This window comes from Anolis sagrei, chromosome 1, assembly GCF_037176765.1.
Source record: "Anolis sagrei isolate rAnoSag1 chromosome 1, rAnoSag1.mat, whole genome shotgun sequence".
Classification (NCBI taxonomy): domain Eukaryota; kingdom Metazoa; phylum Chordata; class Lepidosauria; order Squamata; family Dactyloidae; genus Anolis; species Anolis sagrei.
In genome coordinates this window covers 139,866,055-139,892,699 of record NC_090021.1, presented here as the reverse complement: position 1 = coordinate 139,892,699, position 26,645 = coordinate 139,866,055, and the positions used below count along the sequence as shown (strand labels likewise).

Here is a 26,645-nt window from a genome sequence, read left to right as displayed (position 1 = left end):
GGGAGGAAGGGAGGGAGGAGCATTTGAAGGATTGCATTCCTTTGTCAGACAGAATCAACTTAGTTGTATGTTGCAGTATGCAAGCTGCAGCAGTTGCTTCAAAATGCACACAGCAAATACTAAGGCGCATATCCCACACCCTCCTTTTCTTTGCTTTTCCCATTACCATTTGATTCCTGACAATGGAAATGGGCTTCCCTGTTCCATGCACATAACTGCCAAGGAGATACTTCTTCCTTGGGATCGTAGTGAACCAGAGCCATTAATCAGCCTCGCCTGGGAAGGCAACCTTCACTCTAGACCAGGAATGAGCAGTGGCAACACTCCAGATGTTTTGTCTGATAACTTCTGTATCAGCTCTATCTGACACTGCTAATAGTGACAGATGAAAACATCTGGAAAGCTATAATTGCTCAAGCTTGCTGTAAACACAGGGCACAGTGCCAGCTTATGGGCATCCTTTTCTGTAAACATCAAAACCAGTAGGCTCATGAGAACTCCAGATAGGAAATAGACAAGTCAATACGATTCCCCTAATTTAGAATTTCTACAATATTCCCAACACTAATTTGTTTTGCTAAAAAGAAAAAGAAATGCGTTGAAAATGTGTTAAGGGAAGGATGAACTCCAGGTGCAACATCTGCAAATTTAACAAACCAGGTCTTGTTCAGAACCTTGCTAGAACATTTCCAGCAAGTTTTCCAAAATAACAAAGTTGTCATGCATCAAGGAAAAACCACCTCAACACTAGCTATCACAAGGATGAGAACTGTGTGGCTCTCCAGATGTTGGACTGTGATTCCCAGCAGGCCTAGCCAACATTGCTAATGAAGAGGGATGTTGGAGATATATTTCAGTTTCATCTGGATGGCTGCATGAGCTCTACCCAGAACATGTGATGATTCTATATCTGGGTCCTTCTCTTCATGTGCCTTTTGGATTTTGTTGTATCTTCTCAAACTGAGAAAGAAAGAAAAAAGTGGAAAGTGTCTTCCAGCGGATGCCTAATGAAGCAGAAGCTATGCATTTTTGCAGAAGATTTCAAAAATTTGTATTCTATGCAAATGAGAACATTTGTTTACATTTGAAACCACAATACTTAAAAGAAATTTTTCACAAAAGCCAATGAGTCCAGTATGGGTGGAATAAATGCTGGATGTTCTCCTTGGCCCCTTCCACACAGCTGAATAAAATCTCACAATATCTGCTTTGAATTGGGATATATGGCAGTGTAGACTCAGATAACTCAGTTCAAAGCAGATATTATGTGTTATTCAGCCTTGATATTCTGTGTGGAAGGCCCCTAGCCTTCTACCAAAAAAATGAAGTGATACTGATTTTGAATTCATGTAAAAACGCTAAAGTGTGCCTCGTCATAATCCACGCTAAATGAAACAGCATAAAGATGTTATCACAGGAAAATCATGATTACATATAGTAAATACAAAACAGTGTAAGGTTTTTTTATTTTTCATAATTATCTACAATTCGTATATCAGAAAGTACTGTCTTTTGTTTAGAGTATATTTTCATTCAGAGTTTCAGAGATGGAAAATACCTAATACTATCTAGCCATTAGTTACGGGAAAAAGAATTTCAAAGCGTTAAATCACAAAAGGGGAATGTGGTACTGCTACTGAACTACTAGTAGTGAGCCAGCAGAGGGCAATGGTCTGAGTATTGGACTAGGAGTTTGGGAGACCAGGGTTCAAATCCCTATTCGGCTATGGGAATTTAAATGTAACGCAGAGTTTTGCTTATCCAACATAAACGGGCCAGCAGAACATTAGATAAGCAAAAATGTTGGATAATAAGGAGGGATTATGGAAATGTCTATTATTAAACGTAAAATTACATTATGATTTTACAAATTAAGCACCAAAACATTGTTTTACAACAAATTGACAGAAAAAGCAATTCAATACACAGTAATGTTATGTAGTAATTACTGTATTTACAAATTTAGCACCAAAACATTGCAATGTATTGAAACAGCTGTGGATCTGAGCAGGAGGCAGACTGCGTTGGATAATACCAAATGCTGAATGAGCGATGGTTGGATAAGCAAGACTCTACTGTATGACTAATACCAGGGGTATCTCACACTCTCAGCCTAAAGCAGTGGTTCTCAACTTGTGGGTCCCTGGGTGTTTTGGCCTACAGTTCCCAGAAATCCCAGCCAGCTTACCAGCTCTTAGGATTTCTGGGAGTTGAAGCCCAAAACATCTAGGGACCCACAGGTTGAGAAACACTGGCCTAAAGGGAAGGGAAGGCAAACCTCCTTTGGACAAATCTTGCCAAGGAAATTCTATAAGATGGTTTCCGCAGAGTCAACTTGAAAGCATATACCAACCACTGGAAAGTAGCTTCTTAAGGTGTGAAAAGGATTTATTTCTTTGTAGGGAGAAGTAGGGAATATATGACCCTCAAGCAAGGATGGGCTACACTTCCCATCATCTACAACCTGTATAGCCAGTGCTGATAGGAACTGCCATCCTATAACACCTGGAAGGCCATATGTAAGTGAAACTCTCAGCCTTACTGTAAACTCCCAGCCTTACTGTAAGTGAAACTCTCATCTTTATGAGCAGGGGAAGCTCTGGACCCCTCCCAGGATCATCTCTGATAATGGGTTGTAGTCCAAAACATCTGGAAACCACATATTCTCCACCCATATTTTCATAGCAGATGTGTTTCTAGTCTATAACGCACTATGGGAAATTTTAAGATGGGCTAGAAGTGGAAGGCTATAAAGTTGGTTGAATTGCTGGTTTAGATTAACACCCTATCTACTGGTTAACAGTTGGGATGGAGTGATCCAGTTGCATTCCTTTCAACTGTGCTGTGCTGCAATTCTAACAACACTGTGCTCCCAGCTGTTCCTGTTTGACTTTTCAGGAAGCTCAGAATCAAATTCCTAAAAATAAAAGCCAATCTATGAAAATTTCTGATACACTGTCTTATTTTTTGTGGTATGTCTTCAAGTCATTTCTGACCTATTGCACCTCTGTGACAGGGTTTTCTTGATAAGATAAGTAGAGATGTACTATTGCCTTCCTCTGAGGCTGAGAAAGTGTGATTGGCCTAAGGTCACCCACTTGGCTTCCATGGCTGAGAAGGATTCAACCCCTAGTCTCCAGACTCAACAGTCCAACGCTCAAACTGCTACACTGTCTCATTTAGCGACCGTTTATTTCCATATAATCTAATTACTCCTCCCTAACAAAGTAGTTGGCATTGAAATGTGACATTCAGCAACACTTTGGCTACCTGTCTCTTTAAGATGGTGAAAATTGACTTCTTTTTTTTAAAAGGGAGAAATCTAAAGATCACATTTACCATTTTTGGATTCAGTCCACAGGATCACTCGCAATAAGATCATGAGACCCTCAGATCACTAGATTTTCAATACTTAAAGTACTTATTTCACCTTCTTCGCTTGAGCCAAAGTATCCAGGCAGGTCCATCTTTGGCTGTCCTGATTCCATCAGCCCAAAAGTAGTGTTGTCATAGAAGCTGTACTTGGGACCGGAGGGGAAGCTTTGGCACTTGCTCCTTCTGCAATGGGTGGGGCTCAGAGCACCTCCTCTCAGGGGGCAATCCTTAGGAGCCAGCCTGGCAGGTTCTCTCTCCCACGTGTTGCTGTGGTTCAGAAAAGGGCTGCTCTTGTTTCTCTTCCATTCTGGTCTATCAGCTCCATGTGGCACCTGGAACATAAGCTGGCGACTGCTGACAGGATCTGGTTTCTCCCCTGGAGGTTCCCACTTGTGGGGTTTCTGTGCCCTGTGCATCATCTCTTCAGACATTACATGGGTACTACGGTACAGTTCAAGTTCGATGAGGTTCTGATTGACACCTTTGGATTTAGGCTTATGTTGTTCTTCTGGAACACAATCCCACATTCGAGTTCTGCAGTGGTAAAGTGGAGTCTGGGTTGGCGTAAGGGTGGACATGCTCCTTTTTCGGAATGGCTTGGCCTTCCTAGTTTCATGAAAACTAGCTGTTCTCCTGAACTGTGCATTTCTTGAGTAGCTTCTCTCCCATGACTCCCCTTGGCTGTCCAGATATTTGTGGACACCTCTTCTAATTAGGGACTGACAAGGGCTCCAGATGGGCTCAGTTGCTGATAGTGTAAAATCCACATTAGAGTAGGGTCTGTTGGTGGAGAATTTAGGACAACCGGGTGGTTGCTCCAAAAAAGGAGACTTAATCCTAAACTTGTTTGCAGCTGCAGCCTCCTGGTTTTCTGAGCTCACCGTGTCCGTCAAAGGATTCTGAGAAACATGGTAGACTTTTGTTGTTTCTGTGAGGCCTTTCTTCTTCATTTCCTTGAGCTGCTGTTGTGCAAGACGGTAGCTGAAAATGGGGGGAATAATTTTATGGGCATTGGACTGAAAACTCTCGTTCACTGAAGATCCGCTTCCTCCATCTTGACCAACATGAAGGCTTCTCCTGAAATTCAAGGGTACATCAGGAGCCCCTCCAAGGGATGAAGAAGGGGCTTCGGCCTCAGAGAAGCTGTCTCGCAGCTGTCTCTCCTGGCAGATAGTCTCTTCATCTGAGTTCTTCCGAAAGCCGGGGGAGTTAGAAGAGTCGCAGTGCATGGGAGTGCTGCACTTCTGGGTCCTGCAAAGCTTCCTCCATAAGGTGATTAGGATGGTTGCAAAGATGACGGATAAACACACAGATATGCCAGTGACTGTGACCAAATTGTTGGCAGTTCTCTGGCCTTTAGGATGCCAGGGTGTGATGGGAGCAGATAGAGTGGCTGAAACAAAGAGTGAATTTATTGGTCAGCTGTTGTGATATATAAACTGTTTCTTTTAAAAAAAATAACACCTGTTGTTTTAACTTAGGGCATTAAATGGAACATCAAATCAAACAGACCAATCTTTCTGGAAACTGTTTAGTAGACTATGCAAAAGACAGGTCAAAACTACCACTAGGATACATGATGTGTTTTTGCAGGACTCAAACAGTAGAGCACCCTGCTCTATAGACATTATCAAGCACATAGACATCCACTTGCAGCCTATAATGGATAGTTATGCACCATCAAAATAGAAGAATGTTACCAAAAGGGAATGCACCACTCGCAGGACTGTAGCCAGGATTTTGATTCGGGGGGGGGGGGGGGCTGAGTTTGATTCGGGGGAGGGGCTGAGTCTGAGTGAAAGAGGGTCTACCCTAGCAAACCTTTTGTTTCGTTACCCCAATACCCCCATGCATATGGTATATATTGAGTAGGGTGATCAGATCATGATATGAATAAACATAACAGTTTAAATAATGCACCAGTAAGGCCTTCCCATGGACCACCATGAGAATTTCAGGGGGGGGGGGGCTGAAGCCACTCGAGCCTCCCCCCTCCCCCCCCCCCCCCGGCTACATGCCTACGCCACTGCATAATGTTTACATGTATCAATTTATACGTTTTTGCAGACTTGGAAATTATTACCATAGTTTAAATATGTCTCTCCATATGGAGAAAGAATGTAAACAGGTGACTTCTTGTGCCTGCTTGATCTAATGTTATCAAGGCAACATAACCATCCTAGCTTGTTCTCCTTTCTGTGTCTTCAACTGGACCTTTAGCACCTTTAGCACCTTTAGTTAAAAATTCGGGGGGGGGGGGGACACAAATAATTTAAACCTAATGTGAACTGAAGCCCATTCTTGGTTTGGAACAGTGGTTCTCAGTCTGAGAGTTCCCAGATGTTTTGGTCTTCAATTCGCAGAAATCGTAACAGCTGGTAAACTGGCTGGGATTTCTGGGAGTTGTAGGCCACTGGTGCATGTCTTACAAAGCAAAATCACAGTTCCTCGAGGGTGGAACTTTTCTGCTGCAAATGTTTGGAAGGGGAAGCAAGGCAATCAGAAGGGCAGAGTGGCCTTGGGGGACCTCATATAGCCCACTTGCCACATTATATACATCCTGGATTTCTCCTGGATTTCTCTTAAGGAGAGAAATACAACAGCAATCATACTGCTCAAGTGGACTACAAACATTTGATGCCCAAAGCATTATTAGATTTCGGTCCTCTTTCTTCACACTTTTCTGCCCAGGTGTTTCATACCAACATCCGATCCCCATACAATATGCAATAAGGCAGAATTCATAGAGTAGCACACGAAAAGGAGAGGGACAAAATTAAAGCAAATGCAAATGACTTCCTAACATCAGGCTTACATACTAGAGCACTCTTCCAATGAGCATGGAGACATTTCCTGCTGTTTCCCCACACAGGAGGGCTTATTCGTTGCGACCGATGCTAAACACTCTCGGGTGCGTTCACGGACGCCATTCCCACAAGTCACACTACATGGGTTCCAGGCCTGCCAAAGACTCCAGGACACTGTGGGTAGATTTTTTTAAAGTTACTAATAATAATAATAATAATAATAATAATAATAATAATAACTTTATTTTTATACCCCACCTCCATCTCCCCAAAGGGACACAGGACAGCTTAAAAAGGGACAAACCCAGAGAGCACAGAGTTAAAACATAATGCAACAAAAGAAAACAAAATAAAAATGTATCATAACAAAACATAACATCATAAAAAACAGTATCATTGAGAGCAATAAAAGTGTTGAGTTCAGAGGGCTCTGGGTTTGTGCAAAATTCCTAGATAGAGCTAAGGGGAAAGTGCAAAATTCAGTGGGAGGGATGGGAGAGTAAAGTCCTTGGGCATTAAAATGTCAGGATTTTAGAGCGGAGGGCCATGCTAAAGTGCCAGAACTTAGGTATTATAAGGCCAATTCTTTGGAACTGCCTAGTCAAAGGCACAGCGGGACATCCATGTTTTTAGGTTCTTGCGGAAGGAGGATAGGGTAGGTGAAAAATATTATAGGGAGAAGGAAGATATGCTAACCATTGAAAGGGATTTAAAAAGTTAAAGGTTTTCCCTTGACATAAAGTCTAGTTGAGTCTGACTCTGGGGGGTGGTGCTCATCTCCATTTCTAAACCGAAGAGCCGGCGTTGTCTGTAGACGCCTCCAAGATCATGTTGCGTTGTTACCTTCCTGTCAAAGTAGTACCTACTGATCTACTCACATGTGTAAGTTTTCAAACTGCTAGGTTGGCAGAAACTGGGCCTAACAACAAGAGATTTCCCCTTTAATATATTAGAGATCCCTTTCCCCACTCGGTCAAATGTTTGTCCTTGACTGAGCATGATGATTGCCCAGCTAAGGATAGTGCAAGAGCTCCAGATAATGATAGCCCTCCAGATAATATTGGACTACATCATCTACCCATCTATTCTGCCTTGGGCAGACCACACCTGGAATACTGTGTCCAATTCTGGGCACTGCAATTGAAGGGAGACATTGACAAGCTGGAATGTGTCTAGAGGAGGATGACTAAAATGATCAGGGGTCTGGAGAATGGGCCCCATGAGGAGTGGCTAAAAGAGCTGGGCATGTTTAGCCTGCAGAAGAGAAGGCTGAGAGGTGACATGACTTTTTTTGTCATGTCAGGAGTGACCTGAGAAACTGCAAGTCGCTTCTGGTGTGAGAGAATTGGCCGTCTGCAAGGATGTTGCCCAGGGGACTCCCAGATGACTTTTTGATGTTTCATCATCCTTGTGGGAGTCTTCTCTCATGTCCCCACATGAGAAGCTGGAGCTGATAGAGGGAGCTCATCCATACTCTCCCCGGATTCGAACCTGCGACCTGTTGGTCTTCAGTCCTGCCGGCACAGGGGTTTAACCCACTGCGCCACCGGGGGTTCCTAGGTGACATGAGGAGGGTCATATATAAATATGTGAGGGGAAGTCATAGGGAGGAGGGAACAAGCTTATTTTCTGCTGCCCTGGAGATGAGGATGTGGAACAATGCCTTCAAACTATAGGAAAGGAGATTCCACCTGAACACTAGGAAGAACTTCCTAACTATGAGAGCTGTTCAACAGTGGAACTCTCTGCCCCAGAGTGTGGTGGAGGCTCCTTCTTTTAAACAGAGGCTGGATGGCCATCTGTCTGGGGTGCTTTGAATGTGATTTTCCTGCTTCTTGGCAGGAAGTTGGACTGAATGGCCCATGATGTCTCTTCCAACTCTATGATTCTATCTATAATCCTTTATCACTGGCTCTGCTGACTAAGGCTGGCATGATCTGCTGTTCAAGATGTTTCCCATCTCCATCTCATAGGGAAACTACCACAGTGAAGACATACGTATGATACAAAATTGAGCAGACATCAAAAATTGTCAAGAGTTTCAAATGAAGCAGTTTTGAAAGGTAATACCAACCAACACTCCTATGGATTAGCCTGCATTCTTTTGCTCTCGGTTGGGAATCGACTTGGTTCAGCTGCCAGAATTCGAAACAGTATTTGTGTGTGCCTTTGTCGAACAGCGTGCAATTGAAGTCTACCTGGTTGTCCTTTGGGTTCATGATGCTTTCATGCAGCTTTTGTGCCCTTTGCCCAAACGGCCCGAGGTGATATTTGAACACAGTAATGCGCCCGCTGGAAGAAATGCATGGAGGAGGAATCACAGAAACCGTGACCGAAGTCTCACATGTTTCTTCTGCTGATGCCACAACCAACTTGTAGCCAAATTTGTGCAAAAGATCTATGGGTTCTGCTGAAGCAATGACTGAATTGGTCTCTGGCAATTTCAGTAAAATTGCAACATATGCTTCTTGGGCAACCAAAAGGCAGTCAAATTTGACCCACTGGGATCTAAACAAAGAAAGTTTTCTGCGAGTTCTCAATCCCACTGTCTCATTCAAGATCAGTGTCCCTAATTTTTGTAAGCTGTTGGTCAGTATGACATCTAGCGACAGAACAGTATTATTCAATGGGCATAAATATTCGTTGGTAAATAGCTGGAGCTGAAGGGAACTCCTACGTCCTTCTGAAGTCCTCCTCAAATCAAAGTGAAATACAGGCCATATCACACTCAGCGAGATAGATTTGTTGCTCCATTGAGACTCAGTACCATTGATGATTTCAGAAGCCATTTTGAGCCAATACTTCCCAGCGCTCCGGAAATGGAAACACTCAAAGACGACAATATCTTGGTACTGGCTATGGGGAAGCGGTTTCTCTGCAACAGTTTGGTTGGTGCTTGCATCTATGAGCAGGATGGAGGTATTTCTCAGCGTCACATTCCCACTGTCATGACTCTGGAAGCCCACCGACACGGTGCCATTGCTCAAAGCCACATGAGTCGGTTGCTCCAAAAGAAGGTATTCCACAGCTCCGAGGACTGGAAATGAGTTTGAAAAAAAATTAGTGAGGAGATATATATACATACATATTTATACACAAACACACACATATATATTGTGGGAGGAGAAGAGGACAGAAGAGATAGAGATTTTTCAGGGCAGAAAACAGATCTAATTCTGATGTGTAGCCACAAAGGCAAGAGTAAGAATTATGGTGTGTTCCTCCATGAAATTTTCCTTCAGTCCTCACATTTTTAACACTGCAGACAGTTAGGCACAGAAAGCCATTCACAACTAGAACTCTTATATTTGCTATCCCCGTGATTATTATTATAAATTTGTTGTGTCAGGAGCGACTTGAGAAATTGCAAGTCGCTTCTGGTGTGAGAGAATTGGCCGTCTGCAAGGACGTTGCCCAGGGGAGACTCAGATGTTTTACCATCCTATGGGAGGGTTCTCTCACATCCCTGCATGGGAAGCTGGAGCTGGCAGATGGGAGCTCACCCCATCTCACAAATTCAAACCATCAACTTTCAGGTCAGTAGTTCAGCCGGCACAAGGGTTTAACTCATTGCGCCACCACGGCTCCATCTCGCTATCCCCTTGATAACTTTGCCCCTTTTGTGTGGATGCTTAACATATATACTTGTGTAAAAATAGACCTGGATTTTCCTTTGTCCTGTGGCTAAGTCAAGGGTAAACCTTTAAGCCATGTATAAAATAAATTCCTTTTCTCTTCATTCCAGCCAGTTTTAATTATAAATTTTAAACTCACTACATTTTCATTTTTGTTCTGTGTATTTTAATACATGTACTTTGTACAAATACGTTTTAAAATGTGTATTTTATATAATGATTATGTGTTTCCAGCTATGTTGTAACCCGCCTCGAGCAATAGAATGCATAGACGAAACATACTTAGGGAACCTAAGGAGGAGAGAAACTGTTTATTTGAGAGTCACAATGGGAGGGAAGTGTAAATGATATGCTAAACTTAAAATGTCCACAAATACGCAAATACAAATAAAGAAAAATGAATATAAATGTGGGGAAAGAATGCAAGATGAAGAAAAAGGATGAAAATAACTCTTGTAAAACAAGTGTGAATGTTGCAATTGGCCAGCTTGATTAGCATTGAATAGCCTTGCAGCTTCAAAACCTGGCTGCTCCCTGCCTGGGGGGATCCTTTGTTGAGAGATGTTAGCTGGCCCTGATTGTTTCCTGTCTAATCACCCTGGCCAATTGCAACATTCACCCTTGCCTCCAACAAACAAGAGTTCTTTCTTCCACCCTGGACATTCCACAGATATATAAATCTCACTTGCCTAGTTTCCAACAGACCTCACAACCTCTGCGGATGCCTGCTATAGATGTGGGCGAAACATCAGGAGAGAATGCTTCTTGAACATGGCCATACAGCCCACGAAACTCACAGCAACCCAGTGATTCCAGCCATGAAAACCTTCGACAAGGCTACCTTTCTATTCTCTGGCTTGGCAAGAGATGAGTAACGGAGTGGGAGAGCTTCTTCACTGTGCCTCTTGTCATTGCCTGTGCCCTGGGTCCCTATAGACACCAGTATATGTTGACCCAGATCTGCAGAGGTTATTTTTTGCCATTTTTACTTCAATGTCGTAATGTTTTGGTATATGCCGGGCACTGAATATTTGCCTTTGTCTATGTAAACTGATGGATGGATGGTATCCTTGAAGTGACTGGCTTAACCTTGAAGGAGCTGGGGGTGGTGCCGGCTGACAGGGAGCTCTGGCATGGGATGGTCCATGAGGTCATGAAGAGTCGGGAGCGACTGAACGAATGAGCAACAACAACATGTAACCTGCTCAGGGGAGATAGAGCGGTCTAAAAATAGATTATTATTATTATTATTATTATTATTATTATTATTATTACTATTATTTGTATATTTTATTTCTAAATGATCAGTGTAAGTTACTGCAGTGGAGCCCCCAGTAGCACAGTGGGTTAAACCGCTGCATTTTGAACTTGCTAAGTGAAAGGTTGCAGGTTTGAATCAGGGAGCGGAGTGAGCTCCCGCTGTCAGCCCCAGCTTCTGCCAACCTAGCAGTTTGAAAACATGTGAATATGAGTAGATCAATAGGTACCGCTCTGGCGAGAAGGTAAAGGCACTCCATGCAGTCATGCCGGCCACATGACCTTGGAGGTGTCTACGGACAACACTGGCTCTTCGGCTTAGAAATGGAGATGAGCATCACACCCCAGAGTCGGACATGACTGGACTTAATGTCAGGGGAAAACCTTTACCTTTACCTAAGTTACTGCAATGCTAGAAATCAGGGGATTGGAGGAAATTTTCATTTCAGGGTTAGAATTCATACTTGAACAGCCAGCCACTCTTGCTTTTGAACAGAAAAGAGCAAATATGATAGGCCTAGGGGCTAATTCTGTGGCCATACAGACCGCCAACATGCCAAAAACGGAAGAAGCAAAAAAAGAACAAAAACAACTTTGAAAGAAGACAAAGATTGTTTTTGATCACGAACACACACAAGAATGCCCCTTAGCAATTACAAAGGCAAGGCCATTGAGAAAGATGAAAAGGCTTGTGGTAGGCAATCCTGCTCTTGTAATAATGCTCCCAATGTCTGTGGATGATGCATTGCCTCCTTCTGATCCAGCAGCAAAGACAGCACCAACTACAAAGCCCCAGAAACTATTGTGGGGATGGCTTCGACACTGTATAAATCACTCTTCAGAGTGACCCACTAATGCTCCAATTTCACTGAATATTTGTTAAGAGAAAATGTAAAGAAAAGTGGGTGCTGTGGGTGGGTAGGAGAGTTTGCTACTGTTTGAAGTAGCTGTCTAAAAACTGCCACCCAAGTTGAACAAACAAGATAAATATACCATGATGCTCTTTGATGGCTCCTTTCATGGCAGGTCTTATGAATATATTCATTGAGCATGTCTATCATAGAAAGGCAGCAGGAAGGGGAAAACAAGGGGGGATAAAGAAGACAACAGCTGGAACGTAAAGATTCAGCTCTCAAACCCCCTTGCCGCTGGTGGCCCCTCCACACAAGAAGAAAGGACCCTCCAAAGACATCCCCGGCAGTGTCCCACTGAGATTTGTTCTCCCCTCTAGGATTCAGGAAGGAAACTCCAAGCTTTTGTAGCTGACTGGGAGTAGGTATTTGTTTCCCCTAAGCCACGTATTCTTTTGTTTGTGGGTGAATGGGAACAGAGGAAGAGGAACGGATACTGGTTCATATATTGATGCTGTTGAGATCAGTGGTTCTCAACCTGTGGGTTCCCAGATGTTTTGGCCTTCAACTCTCAGAAACCAAACAGCTCGTAAACTATATTGTCGAAGGCTTTCATGGCTGGAATCACTGGGTTGTTATAGGTTTTTTGGGCTGTATGGCCATGTTTTAGAAGCATTCTCTCCTGACATTTCACCTGTATCTATGGTTGTGAGGTCTGTTGGAAACTAGGAAAATGAGGTTTATATATCTGTGGAAGGTCCAGGGAGGGAGAAATAGCTCTTGTCTGCTGGAGCGAGGCATGACATCATTTTAGTCATTTTGATCATTTTAGTCGCTCTCCTCTGGACACTTTCCAGCTTGTCAATATCTCTCTTCAATTGCGGTGCCCATAACTGGACACAATATTCCAGGTGTGGCCTAACCAAAGCAGAATAAAGGGGTAGCATGACTTCCCTGGATCTAGAGACTATGCTCCTATTGATGCAAGCCAAAATCCCATGGCTTTTTTTGCCGCCACATCACATTGTTGGCTCATGTTTAACTTGTTGTCCATGAGGACTCCAAGATCTTTTTCACACGTACTGCTCTCGAGCCAGGCATCTCCCATTCTGTATCTTTGCAATTCATTTTTTTCTGCCTAAGTGGAGGATGATGCATTTGTCACTGTTGAACTTCATTTTGTTAGTTTTGGCCCATCTCTCTAATCTGTCAAGATCGTTTTGAATTTTGCTCCTGTCCTCTGGAGTATTGGCTATTCTTCCCAGGGGATGCCCAGATGTTTTACCATCCTGTGGTAGTCTTCTCTCATGTCCCTGCATGGGAAGCTGAAGCTGACAGATAGGAGCTCACCTGTCTCATGGATTTAAACCACCAACTTTCAGGTCAGCAGTTCAGCCGGCCCAAGGACTTAGCCTATTGTGCCACTGCGGCTCTGCTACCCCATGTGACATCCAGGCAAGAAGCTGCTGCTAACCTTCTGAATAATTTGTTAAGGACGCATCAGAATCAAATACAGAGCCAGGAACAAACCCAAACCAGACTATTTAAAGTATTTTGTTTTCTTCCCAGCAAGTGAAAGGCAGCTTGGTTCCTAACTGCCACTTCATCAAGTTGAAGATCCACCCACAAGAAAAGTGTTCTTGCCATACATCAAGGGAGCCACTGATCGCATAGGGAAGCTGATGGGGAAACACAACATACAAACTACAGACCCACCAAGAAAATCCAACAAATGCTACATTCAGCAAAGGACAAGAGGGATCCTCTCACTTCTGCAGGAGTCCATGCAGCTGTGGACAAGTCTACATAGGGACCACCAAATGCAGCATCGCACACTTAAAAACTGTCAAGCCATCAAATGCTAATCAAGATGGCCAATTGAAACATTCACAGCTACCTCCAACAGACAAGAGTTCTTCCTCCCACCCTGGACTTCCCACAGACATATAAGCCCCATTTTCCTAGTTTCCAACAGACTTCACAACCTCTGAGGATGCCTGCAAGAGATGCAGGCGAAACGTCAAGAGAGAATGCTTCTAGAACATGGCCATCAGCCCGAAAAACCTACAACAACCCAGCTGGTAAACTGGCTGGAATTTCTGGGAGCTGTAGGCCAAAACACCTGGGGACCCACAAGTTGAGAACCATTGGCCAAGATGTTTACATGTTCTCCCATGGTCATGTATGCATCTAAGGAATCTGCAAATTATCACAGCCAGAAGTGCTTCTCATCAGAGGATAATCTGTTCTGGCCTCCCTTCCTCTGCACCTCCTGGCAACCACCATTCCACAAAAGTCTTCAATGAGCCACGCTGAAGAAGACATCTTTGCCTTAAACCAGACTATTTTTTTCCTCTAGATTTTTGTACTTCTGCAAACCTTGGAGATCCTGCTTACACAGCTGGTGCCCTCAGGGTGCTATTTTGGCTTCATAATGATTCCTATCTTGAGAAGGAGTTTGTTGTGAGTGTGTATGTAGTAGATATTGGTCTCTCTTCATGAGGAAAACCAGCACTGTAATGGCTAAACGTTCTACCACTTTGGAAAATGGGGAATCAGACAAACCATGTGTAAGGGAAAGGTGGTCTGTTGCCACTGTAGATCTCTACTGTTGCCATTGTAGATCTCTACTTCTCTACAAAAGTCGTTGGTTGTTGGTTTTGGATTTTGTTTGTTTGGTTTTTTTAAGCTGGTTTGAAGATTGAACGAATATCTATAAAAGCAGCCCAAAATAAAATACATGAACTTTGAGTCACATACCTTTATTCGACTCAACCCATGGCTGGTACTAAATGAGAGACTCCCCCATGGGTACACAGAAGACTGGGCAACTTGGAAGGCGCTGAACCGACTGAGCTCTGGCACCACAAGATGCAGAGCCACCCTTAAGACATGGGGCCACAAAGTGGAGTCCACAACATGCAAGTGCGGAGAAGAGCAAACCACAGACCACCTACTACAATGCAGCCTGAGCCCTGCCACACGCACAATGGAGGACCTTCTTACAGCAATACCAGAGGCACTCCAAGTGGCCAACTTCTGGTTAAAGGACATTTAATAGAATGCCAAGTTTTTAAACTTTGTGTTTTTCAAATACATTAGAACTGTATCCTTGGTTCGCACCTGATACGATAAATAAATAAATAAATAATTAGATAACAATACTATAATCTCAAGCACACAACAAATGTTGACTGGCTTTTCTTAATGTTCCAAGAACTTCACATAGTAAGATGGACAATGCTCTTATAATTTAGAGAATGAGAAGTCCTTTATTTCGTATTACTAGTATACATATTCAGCTGGTACAGTAGAGTCTTGCTTATCCAACATAAACGGGCCGGCAGAATGTTGGATAAAATAAAATGTTGGATAATAAAGAGGGATTAAGGAAAAGCCTATTAAACGTCAAATTATGCAAGACACAGCCAGTGCAGGTTGGATGCTGTGCCCCACAGGAAAAGTCAGTGCTGGCCAAGTCTCCCGGCGCATGCCTGGAGTGTGGAAAGGCCCACTCTGCATTGCTGCCTAGAGAAACAGCTGTGGATCTGGGCGGAAGACAGACTGCATTGACTAATAACAGAATGTTGGATGAGCAAAGGTTGAATAAGCAAGACTTGACTATACTAGCAAAGAGTTCACTACCAATTGTCTTAATGAACTACTTTCATTACACTATATCATTAAACATTAAACAGAGACTCGATTTGGTCACCTTAGTTGTCAGGTTTTGGTTCAAGCTCCATTGCGGCACACATCAAGTCATCAGTTAATACCTAAACATTTCAAGACAGCCTCATGAGATATCTCCATCTACTTCTACCACATACTCACCGTAATCACAGAGTACAACTAGCAAGAGATTTGAAAAATCTCTCAATGTTTGTTTCATTCTGATCAGAAGGGCTCCCAATTCCTTCTATTCCTCATTTCCCATGCCAAGTCCAAAGGCGCTCTATTATTTCAGGAAATCCTAGAAATGAAATAAAACAAAGTTATCTCTAAACTCTTTTTTAAAAAAAATCTTTCTCACAATCAGGAAGCAACAACTTAAAATTTGTACTAACAAATGTTTTTCTCTCCTTTACTGGATAATATTCATTACCGATGTATGCCTTCAAGTACAAAAAGTATTCAAGAGGGGATGTGTCATTACCTTCCTATAATGCTGAGAGAGTGGGTTTCCATGGCTGAACAGGGAGAACTCTGGCCTCCCTGGATCCAGTCCAGGACTCATTCGTGGGGTTCAGAATTCAGAATGCTCTTTGATTGTAGGTGAACTGTGAATCCCAGTGACTACAACTCCCAAATGTCAAGGTCTATTTTCCCCAAACTCCATCTGTGTTCATATTTGGGTGTATTGAGTGCTTGTGCCAAGTTTGGTCCAGATCCATCATTGTTTGAGTCCACAGTGCTCTCTGGATGTAGGTGAACTACAACTCCCAAACTCAAGTTCAATGCCCACCAAACCCTTCCAGTATTTTCTGTTGGTCAAGGGAGTCCTGTGTGCCAAGTTTGGTTAATTCCATTGTTGGTGGAGTTCAGAATGCTCTTTGATTGTAGGTGAACTATAAATCCCAGCAACTACAACTCCCAAATGACAAAATCATAATTTTTTGAGTGATGGTCACTCCTTGTGTTGTGAGACATTTTGTTGCCAAATTTGGTGTGATTTCGTTCATTGCTTCTTTTGTTTTTAAGGTACTCATTACGCACGGAGCATTTATATATATATATTTATATATATTTATATATATATATATATATATATATATATATATATATAAGGCAAAAGGAAGAGGGGCCGACCAAGGGCAAGATGGATGGATGGCATCCTTGAAGTGACTGGACTGACCATGAAGGAGCTGGGGGTGGTGACGGCCGACAGGGAGCTCTGGCGTGGGCTGGTCCATGAGGTCACGAAGAGTCGGAGACGACTGAACGAATGAACAACAACAACAACAACATATATAGATAGATAGATAGATAGATAGATAGATAGATATTTGAAACACAACAAGCAGACAAAATCACTCTGCTGGCTGTCTAGGACTGTGTGATGTATCGGCGAATAATACGTGCAGATCCCAGTAAAGTGGCCTTCTGCAGCTGGCAGATGGTAATCTTGTCAGTGCTGATTGTGTTTAAGTGCAGGTCAAGGTCTTTAGGCACTGCACCCAGTGTGCCAATCACCACCTTTACTGGCTTAATAATAATAATAATAATAATAATAATAATAATAATAATATTCTTCAAATGTTAAAATGATGCAAGGAACTGAGGGGAGGGACTGACAAGAGGGAATAGCTGGTTTGAACTGATTAGAATGAGTTTAAGAGTGTGTAGTTCTGTAGGACATGCGTATGACAACAGCAAGTACATTTATTACAGTTATTGAGTTTCTGGAAAACAGAATAAAATCCCACACAAGAGCACATGGAAATGAGTCCCTTATGGATTTTCTAGTTTTTTTGGCAGAATGGAAACTACTGGTGGAAAGATTCACCCTCCTGACTGCAGCTCTCCAAATCTACTCCTGGATGGCCATCTGTCGGGGGTGCTTTGAATACAATTTTCCTGCTTCTTGGCAGGGGTTGGACTGGATGGCCCACGAGGTCTCTTTCCAACTCTATGATCCTGAAGGTTGGGGACCCTCCAAAGATCTGTAAGGGTGGGGAGAGGATGACAATAGGTGTCGCCCACCAATCGGATGCAGTGGGACTTGCTGATAAGGTAGTATGCATCATCCTGCCACATCACTCCCTGCTTCCTAACAATAGACTGCCCACATCGTCCTAAAATCATTTCTGATAATAGGAGTGTAATGTTGCACCATGAATTTAATACCACATTGGGTGATGCGGGGCTGATGTTAAGGTTTTTGGCACACTGTGTTCTGGAACAGGAAGCTTTTGTTCAAGATATGAGAAATCCACACAGAGGCAACCCTCTCCTTGCATTGAACCATGTGCGTGAAAATAATTTTGTTACAGAACATTATCTGTGAGAGTTACAGGAAAGTGCTAGAGAAATGTGACAGTTGTATTTTTAGTATACTGTCAGGAATGCAGAAGCAATCGTTTCAGCAGGGAACAAAGAAACAATGCACTGATCTTGGAGGGACTAAATAGGCCACAATCCTAAGAAAATGATTTTTTTTCTTGCGCTGCTACTAGTATAAACTTCCAGAAGTCAACAGGGGCTTCCAGAGGAAGTGTGGCCTATTCATTGTCTCAGAAGGGAAGTACGCAACAGAAAAGAAAGGAAAACAAGCCACAAACTGCCTGCCTCTCTAATGGTCAAATCTGTACAGAGTGCTGGGCCATATATAGGATGGCATTATTCAGAAAATCAGAGCCATCCATAAGAGTACAGCCAAGTTTACAAATGGCATGTACCATGTATTGCAATGAATGTGCAACCCAGCCCACAACAGTGGATATCAGTCTCAGCGACTGGCCCACTCCTGTTGTGTAGGACCTTGCAGGTTTTGGGCTGATAAAGGAGAGGCTGAATTTGTCTTTGGATCAAAGAACTCATTCCATGTATTGTCAAAGGCTTTCGTGGCCAAAATAATTGGGTTGCTGTGAGTTTTTTGGACTATATGGCCATATTCCAGAAGCATTCTCTCCTGACGTTTCGCCTGCATCTATGGCAAGCATCCTCAGAGGTTGTGAGGTCTGTTGGAAACTAGGAAAATTGGGTTTATATATCTGTGGAATGTCCAGGGTGGGAGAAATAACTCTTGTCTGTTTGAGGTAGGTGTGAATTAGCATTTAATGCTAATTAAACCTTGTTTAGCATTTAATAGCCTAGCAATATCAAAGTCTGGCTGCTTACTGGCCAGGTAATCCTTTGTTGGGAGGTGATTCACTAGCCCTGATTGTTTCTTGTCTGGAATTCCCCTGTTTTTCAGTGTTGTTCTTTATTTACTGTTATGATGTTGGAGTTTTTTAAAAAATACTGGCAGCCAGATTTTGTTCATTTTTATGGTTTCTTCCTTTTTGTTGAAATTGTCCACATGCTTGTGGATTTCAATGGCTCGAAATCATTCCATTCTTAGTGGCTTTGTATATTGTGTCGTTCTGCTTTCATAGATGCTTCTATGTAGTGAACTGCAGTGTTGTCAAACAACTTTTGGACATAACAATATTTGACCACAACTCAGGGAAGATAATCACAGTGCAGCATGGATTTGGAACAGCCCAAAACTGATTTTGTGGAGCGAAATCTTTCTCAGACTAAACCTGCACCTTTTGCTCAAATAAGGAACGGGAAATAAGTGAGTGGCAGCTAGGAACCAAGCTGCCCTTCACTTGCCGGGAAGAAAACAAAATACTTAAAATAGCCTGGTTTGGGTTTCTTCCGGGCTCTGTATTTGATTCTGATGCGTCCTTAACAAATGATTCAGAAGGTCAACAGCAGCTACTTGCCTGGATGTCACATGGGGTAGCAGAGCCGCAGTGGCACAATTAGTTAAACCCTTGTGCTGGCTGAACTGCAAGACAGGGTGAGCTCCTGTCTGTTAGCTTCAGCCTCCCACAGGATGGTAACACATCCGGACATCCCCTGGGCAACGTCTCTTCAGATAGCCAGTTCTCTCACACCAGAAGCAACTTGCAATTTCTCAGGCCACTTCTGACATTATTTTTTTTAAAAAAATGGGGTGTCAGATCTGCTATGGGATTCGGTCCCAAATTCAAAGAATCTCTCTAAGGTACTGAACCCTACTGACACAGAAGTTCAGCCTCTTAGGTAAGTTCCTTTGAAGTTCAGAGTTGATTTACTGCCCCATAGACATAGGTTCCCCCATCCACCGCTGTAATCTATATAAATAAAAATGTAATGTTCGTTTGTGATATTCACAGAACTCAAAAACCACTGGGGGAATTGACACCAAATTTGGACACGATACATCTAACAACCCAATTTCTGTCCTCCACTCAAAAAAACACAAAAGTGACTGCCAGGGAGGGAGGGAGGGAGGATAGAAAGACTGAAGGAAGGAAAGAAAGACATCGAGAAGGATGGAGAGAAGGGTAGAAGGAGGGAAATAGGGTAGGGAGGAGGGAGAGAAGGAAGGAAGGAAAGTAAGAGGTAGAGAAGGAAGAAGAGAAAGAGGAAGGGAAAAAGGGGGGAGGGAGGAAAGAGGTAGAGAAGGAAAGAACCAGACTGAGGCCACAGCAAAGCGCGGCTGGGAACAGCTAGTAAATAATAAAACTTTATTTATATACTTTATCTATCTCCCCGAGGGTACTCAGGGTGGTTTCCAAATAACAACATTGAAACATACAAGTGGAAAGAACTGCTGAATGGTCTCTATCTGTCTGTATGTCTTGTATGTCAAAAAAAGCATTGAATGTTTGCATATGGACATTGTGATCCGCCCTGAGTCCCCTTCGGGGTGAGAAGGGCGGAATATAAATACTGTAAATAGAGTAGACAACATAAGCATAAAATAAACAAAACAACATAAGCATAAAAATGTCACAACACACATATATATTAAAAAAATAATCCTGCCTGTTCTTTGTGCCTATTTGTTAGGGCGAGGAAAAAGGGTCAAGGCAATTTAAAAAGGCCAGGCCGAGGCTAGTTCAATGCTCCCATTCCATTCAAGCACAGAAGGAAAGATTGTAAACTGATATGTTTCTAGTAGTCCTCGCAGAAGTCAAGATGAGTTTTCAAAATACTTGGGAAAGACCTGTGAATGAAATTCTCAACAGGCAGGAAAAGCTCAAAAGGACTGCAAGTAGTCAGGAAGCAGGGTTTCAGTGGCTAGCAGTGGCGGAACGGAACATGGAAACAAAAGGAAGGAAGAGAAATGGATCTGCAAATTCAGAGAGGTTGCAGAACTCACTTTTTATTTCTGTGCAGAGCTTTTTGTGTGGTTGAGGCTCTGCTTTCCACACAAAACTCTGGAACACCAATTTATTTATTTATTTTTTATTTACGACATTTATATGCCGCCCTTCTCACACCGAAGGGGACTCAGAGCAGCTTACAAGATATATACATACAATATATTATTAGCATAGTACAATATCAGTTTTAAATATTGGTATATTGTACTATATCAATTATACTGTCATATTATTAGTAATATTACATGTAATGTAAATATATAATTATAATATATTATTAGTATTAGTATTATATTGCATTACATTATAATATTATAAATATTATAGGTATATACAATATATTATATTATGTATTATATTATTAGAATAGCACAGGAGACAAGGGGAACTGTCCCCTGCCCCCCCCCCCCCCTTCACTCTGGCCCCATACTATAATATCATACGGACAGGATATTACAACTACCTGTCATCATCGGTTTGTAACATTACCAATGATGCTAGATGGCACCTGTGGGCTTTATTAGACTGACAAACACATTAAAGACACTGCAATGTCAAGAGCCTGAAATAGGTCCCACTGTCTGGATATTCTTCCATAAAGAATCTCACCCAATGCCGTCATCAATATACTTTTGGCACCAGGCATTTTTTTTTGTTCTCTTCCTTAACATCTTGCTACTATTAAATGTCAATTGAAAACTGATATTAACTTACTCCTGATCATTTTTATACTGGATTTAAACCACTTCATTGGATGTGTTGCAATAGCAGGATTCCCAGATTAGTAAAGTGTTTACACTTTATTTTATTTTTCTGGTTATTTAATATTTAATGTTTATTTTACTTAAGTGATATTTGTCTTTTATTGTTCTAATGTAGGACAAACCCTATGGAAAATCATACTATGTATTTTTGACATTAATACTGAAATCTGAAATATACGGAAAGTCTTTACTTTTATTTATGACAGTGGTTCTCAACTGTCCTAATGCTGCAACCCCTTAATACTGTTCCTCATATTGTGGTGATTCCCCAACCATAAAATTATTTTTGTTGCTACTTCAGAACTATAATTTTGCTTTTTAATTAAAAAACCAGTTTATTTTAATATATTGTCGAAGGCTTTCATGGCTGGAATCACTGGATTGTTGTAGGGTTTTTTGGGCTATATGGCCATGTTCTGGAGGCATTCAGAACATGGCCATAGACGCATCACAGTCGTAGACGCATCACAGTCTACGAACCCACACGCTCTCTTCGGTCATCAGGAGAGGCCCTGCTCGTGATCCCGCCCGCCTCGCAGGCGTGCTTGGTGGGGACACGGGACAGGGCCTTCTCTGTGGTGGCCCCCTGCCTCTGGAATGCCCTCCCGAAAGATCTTAGACAGGCCCCTACTTTGGCGGTGTTCAGAAAGAACCTGAAAACCTGGCTGTTTCAACGTGCCTTCTCAGATTAGGAACCCCACTATCAAGCCCAGAAGCACTTTAGCAGAGTCAAGATCACCCTCAACGCACACTGCACTTATATATTTTAATCCCATATCCCTCCGACACTTTCAGCACTTTTAACACTGTACCCTACTACGGCCGGCTCAGTTTTTAATAATGTTCTGTTGTATTGTTACTGCTATTGTTTTCTGCTTCAACTGTTTTTATTTGCTATGTATTGTATTGTTGTACTGTGTTGTTGTATTGTATTGGGCTCCGGCCTGTTGTAAGCCGCATCGAATCCTTTTGGAGATGCTAGCGGGGTACAAATAAAGTTATAATAATAATAATAATAATTCTCTCCTGACGTTTCGCCTGCATCTATGGCAACCATCATCAGAGGTAGTGAGGTCTGTTGGAACTAGGAAAAGGGGTGTGTGTGTATATATATGTGTGTGTATTTATATGTGTGTGTGTGTGTGTGTGTGTGTGTGTGTGTGTGGAATGACCAGGGTGGGACAAAGGACTCTTGTCTGCTGGAGCTAGGTGTGAATGTTTCAACTGACCACCTTGATTAGCATATAATGGCCTGACAGTGCCTAGAGCAAACTTTTGTTGAGAGGTGATTAGATGTCCTTGTTTGTTTCCACTCTGTTGTTGTGCTGTTGTAATTTTAGAGTTTATTTTAGTTATGGTACTTAACAGAGCAACAAATCATAACAGATATAGTCAGGTAACAATATTTTTGATATATACATGCTTATCTATCTTAGTCAATCAACCAGTTAATTCTGACATTGAGTACATATTATTATCAGTTATTTAACTTAAAACATATAGACTTGCTATTTCTACATGTTATCCACTATTTTAAGTCTAAGCTTTCTACTCAATTTTTTCCCTAACATTCAGACACCAACACAGACTCCAACAGACTCTACATTCACCCAAAACTGCTATCCCACACAAAATAAAACCTCTTCCCCACACCTGTGCACCCTTCACCATGACTTCCAACACTGAAGCACTACGAAGCCTTTAAGCCCATTTATCTATCCTTGTTCATAGTAAACCTAAATTCCCAATGGAGCTCCTCTAGATTACTGACTCTCTATTCAGATATGTCATGGCCAACTTCCATTTTTCTAAAAAAGTCCATATTACTTTTGTTTTTCCCATTATTGGTTAGTTTGGCCATTAGCATGTATTCCCGCAATGTGCACCCAACTGATGGATCTGGACCAAACTTGGCACAAATACCCAATATGATCAACTTTGAATACTGGTGGAGTTTGGGGGTGGAGGGGACTGACCCAATATGATGGTAATTGCAGTTCTCCCTGCAGCCAGAGAACCCTGTGACCCCCACTGATGATGGATTTGAAACAAACTGGACACACAGACCAACGTAGCCAACAGGCAGGTTTTGGGGGTGATTGGCCTTGGTGTATGGGAGTTGTAGTTCACCTGCATCCAAAGAGCACTGAATCCAACCCAGCTGATGACGGATCTGGACCAAACTTGGCACACAGACCCAACATGGCCAACTTTGAGTACTGACAGGGTTTGGGGGTGATTGACCTACAATTTTGTGATATGGTGGCATAGTGGGTTAAAGCACTGAGCTGCTGAACTTGTTGAAAGGTCCCGGGTTTGAATCCGGGGAGTGGTGTGAGCTTCCACTGTCAGCCCCAGTTTCTGCCAACCTAACAGTTCAAAAACATGCAAATGTAAGTAGATCAATAGGTACTGCTCTGGCGGGAAGGTAATGGTGCTCCATGCAGTCACGGCAGCCACATGACCTTGGAGGTGTCTACGGACAACGCTGGCTCTTCGGCTTAGAAATAAAGATGAGCACCCCCCCCCCAGAGTTGGACACAACTGGACTTAATGTCAAGGGAAAACCTTTACCTTTACCTATATTATATGTAATATTACTAATAATAATAAAGTATAATGGTATAGTACAATATAGTAATATATAATACTGATATTGTGCTATGCTAATAATATAATATATTGTGTGTGTGTATATATATATATATATCTTGTAAGCTGCTTTGAATCCCCTTCAGGGTGAGAAGGGCGGCATATAAATGCCGTAAATCTATATAAATACAAATGTAATGTTCGTTTGTGGGATTAACATAACTCAAAAACCACTAGATGAATTGACACCAAATTTTGACACAATACAACTATCAGGCCAATGATTGATCATCACTCATAAAAACTCTGAAAAACACAGTGGAAGGGACTTAAAAAGCAAAAAATGCTACGGTGCAAGTGCAAAAACGACTCCCCCTGGCAAGCAAAACACACAATAGCATATCCACACTCTCTTCCGGATGACAGCTCCCAGCATCCCCTAGACCAGGCCCTTTAGGAGAGGAGGATGATCCAAATGCACTGCTTCCAAGCTGTGAGCTTTCTTCACCTAGGATTTCTTTGAGACCATCCCAATCCCTGCATATTTCCCATTTCCTATTCCTGGACTGCAACTCCCAGCAATCTGCAACTGCAAGTCGCTTCTGGTGTGGGAGAATTGGCCGTCTGCAAGGGTTTAACCCATATATCTAAAGGGTTTAACCCAGTGTGCCACTCCTCCTCCCTCCCTCCCTCCCTCCCAAGGCAGCCTATACTTACTCAGTTCCAAAGGATCTTCTCCTCCTTTGAGAGAACATAGAGCTCTGGGCGAACACAGGGAGGTGCAGCACTTCTCTCTGTCTCTCTCTCTCTCTCTCAATATACTTTGTGCCGGGAAAGACCTGGATGGAGGTGGGAGGAAGAGAGCGCTTCTCTTTCTGGCCGCTAAGCCAAGGACTGGGCAAGAAGAGGAGCAAGAGCCGGGCCAGACCCGCCACAAAGGATGCGACGCCTGTTTCCTGAGGGAGGCGGAGGAGGAGGAGGAGAGGGCGCTGAAGCTCCGCCTGGGTCTGAGCCTGCCTTCTGCACTGGAGAGTCAACGCAGTTTGATACCACTTGGAACTCCCCTGGCTCCATAACATTTGGTCCTGGGAGTTGTGATTTTAGAGGGTCTTCAGCCTCTAATTGCCATAATGGAGAAAGGCATGGAGTTTCAGAAAAAAATTTCTGCTTCATTGACTGTTCTAAAGCCTTTGACTGTGTGGATCATAATAAATTGTGGCAAGTTCTTGGTGGGATGGGCATCCCAAGCCACCTTGTCTCTCTCCTGAGGAATCTGTACAAGGACCAAGTAGCAACAGTCAGAACTGACCATGGAACAACAAACTGGTTCAAGATTGGGTTATATACTCTCACCCAACCTATTCAACTTGTATGCAGAACACATCATGCGATGTGCGGGTCTTGACAAATGCAAGGCTGGGGTGAAAATTGCTGGAAGAAACATGAACAACCTTAGATATGCAGATGACACCACTTTGATGGCCGAAAGCGAGGAGGAGCTGAGGAGCCTTCTAACCAAGGTGAAAGAAGAAAGCACAAAAGCTGGGTTGCAGCTAAATGTAAAAAAAAAAAAAAAAAAAAACAAGATTATGGCAACAAGAATGATTGACAACTGGGAAATAGAGGGAGAAAACGTCGAGGCAGTGCCAGACTTTGTATTTCTAGGTGCAAAGATTACTGCAGATTCAGACTGCAGCCAGGAAATCAGGAGACACTTACTTCTTGGGAGGAGAGCAATGTCCAGTCTCGATAAAATAGTGAAGAGTAGAGACATCACACTGGCAACAAAGATCCGCATAGTTAAAGCAATGGTATTCCCCGTAGTAACGTACGGATGTGAGAGCTGGACCTTAAGGAAGGCCGAGCGAAGGAAGATCGATGCTTTTGAGCTGTGGTGTTGGAGGAAAGTGCTGAGAGTGCCTTGGACTGCGAGAAGATCCAACCAGTCCATCCTCCAGGAAATAAAGCCCAACTGCTCATTGGAGGGAAATATATTAGAGGCAAAGATAAAGTACTTTGGCCACATCATGAGAAGAAAGGAAAGCTTAGAGAAGACAATAAGTTAAACATGAGCCAACAATGTGATGTGGCAGCAAAAAAAGCCAATGGGATTTTGACCTGCATCAATAGGAGCATAGCATCTAGATCCAGGGAAGTAATGCTACCCCTCTATTCTGCTTTGGTTAGACCACACCTGGAATATTGTGTCCAATTCTGGGCACCACAACTGAAGAGAGATATTGACAAACTGGAATGTGTCCAGAGGAGGACGACTAAATTGATCAAGGGTCTGGAGAACAAGCCCTATGAGGAGCGGCTTAAAGAGCTGGGAATGTTTAGCCTGAAGAAGAGAAGGCTGAGAGGAAACATGATGAAGGCCATGTAGCAATATGTGAGGGGAAGTAATAGGAAGGAGGGAGCAAGCTTGTTTTCAGCTTCCCTGGAGACTAGGACGCAGAACAATGACTTCACTCTAAGGAAAGGAGATTCCACCTGAACA

The 26,645-nt window shown here is 42.7% G+C and overlaps 1 protein-coding gene across 1 annotated transcript; it reads right to left on the bottom strand.

Moving 5' to 3' along the window:
* Positions 1-1,449: 1,449 nt before the first annotated feature.
* On the bottom strand, positions 1,450-25,102 carry THSD1 (thrombospondin type 1 domain containing 1). The gene is made up of 5 exons (XM_060786741.2): positions 24,863-25,102; positions 15,760-15,898; positions 8,257-9,219; positions 6,195-6,356; positions 1,450-4,768 (listed from the first exon to the last, which is right to left on the bottom strand). The coding sequence occupies exons 2-5, from the start codon at positions 15,815-15,817 to the stop codon at positions 3,390-3,392; spliced, it is 2,562 nt and encodes an 853-aa protein (XP_060642724.2). The 5' UTR covers positions 15,818-15,898; positions 24,863-25,102; the 3' UTR covers positions 1,450-3,389.
* Between the last annotated feature and the right edge of the window lie 1,543 nt (positions 25,103-26,645).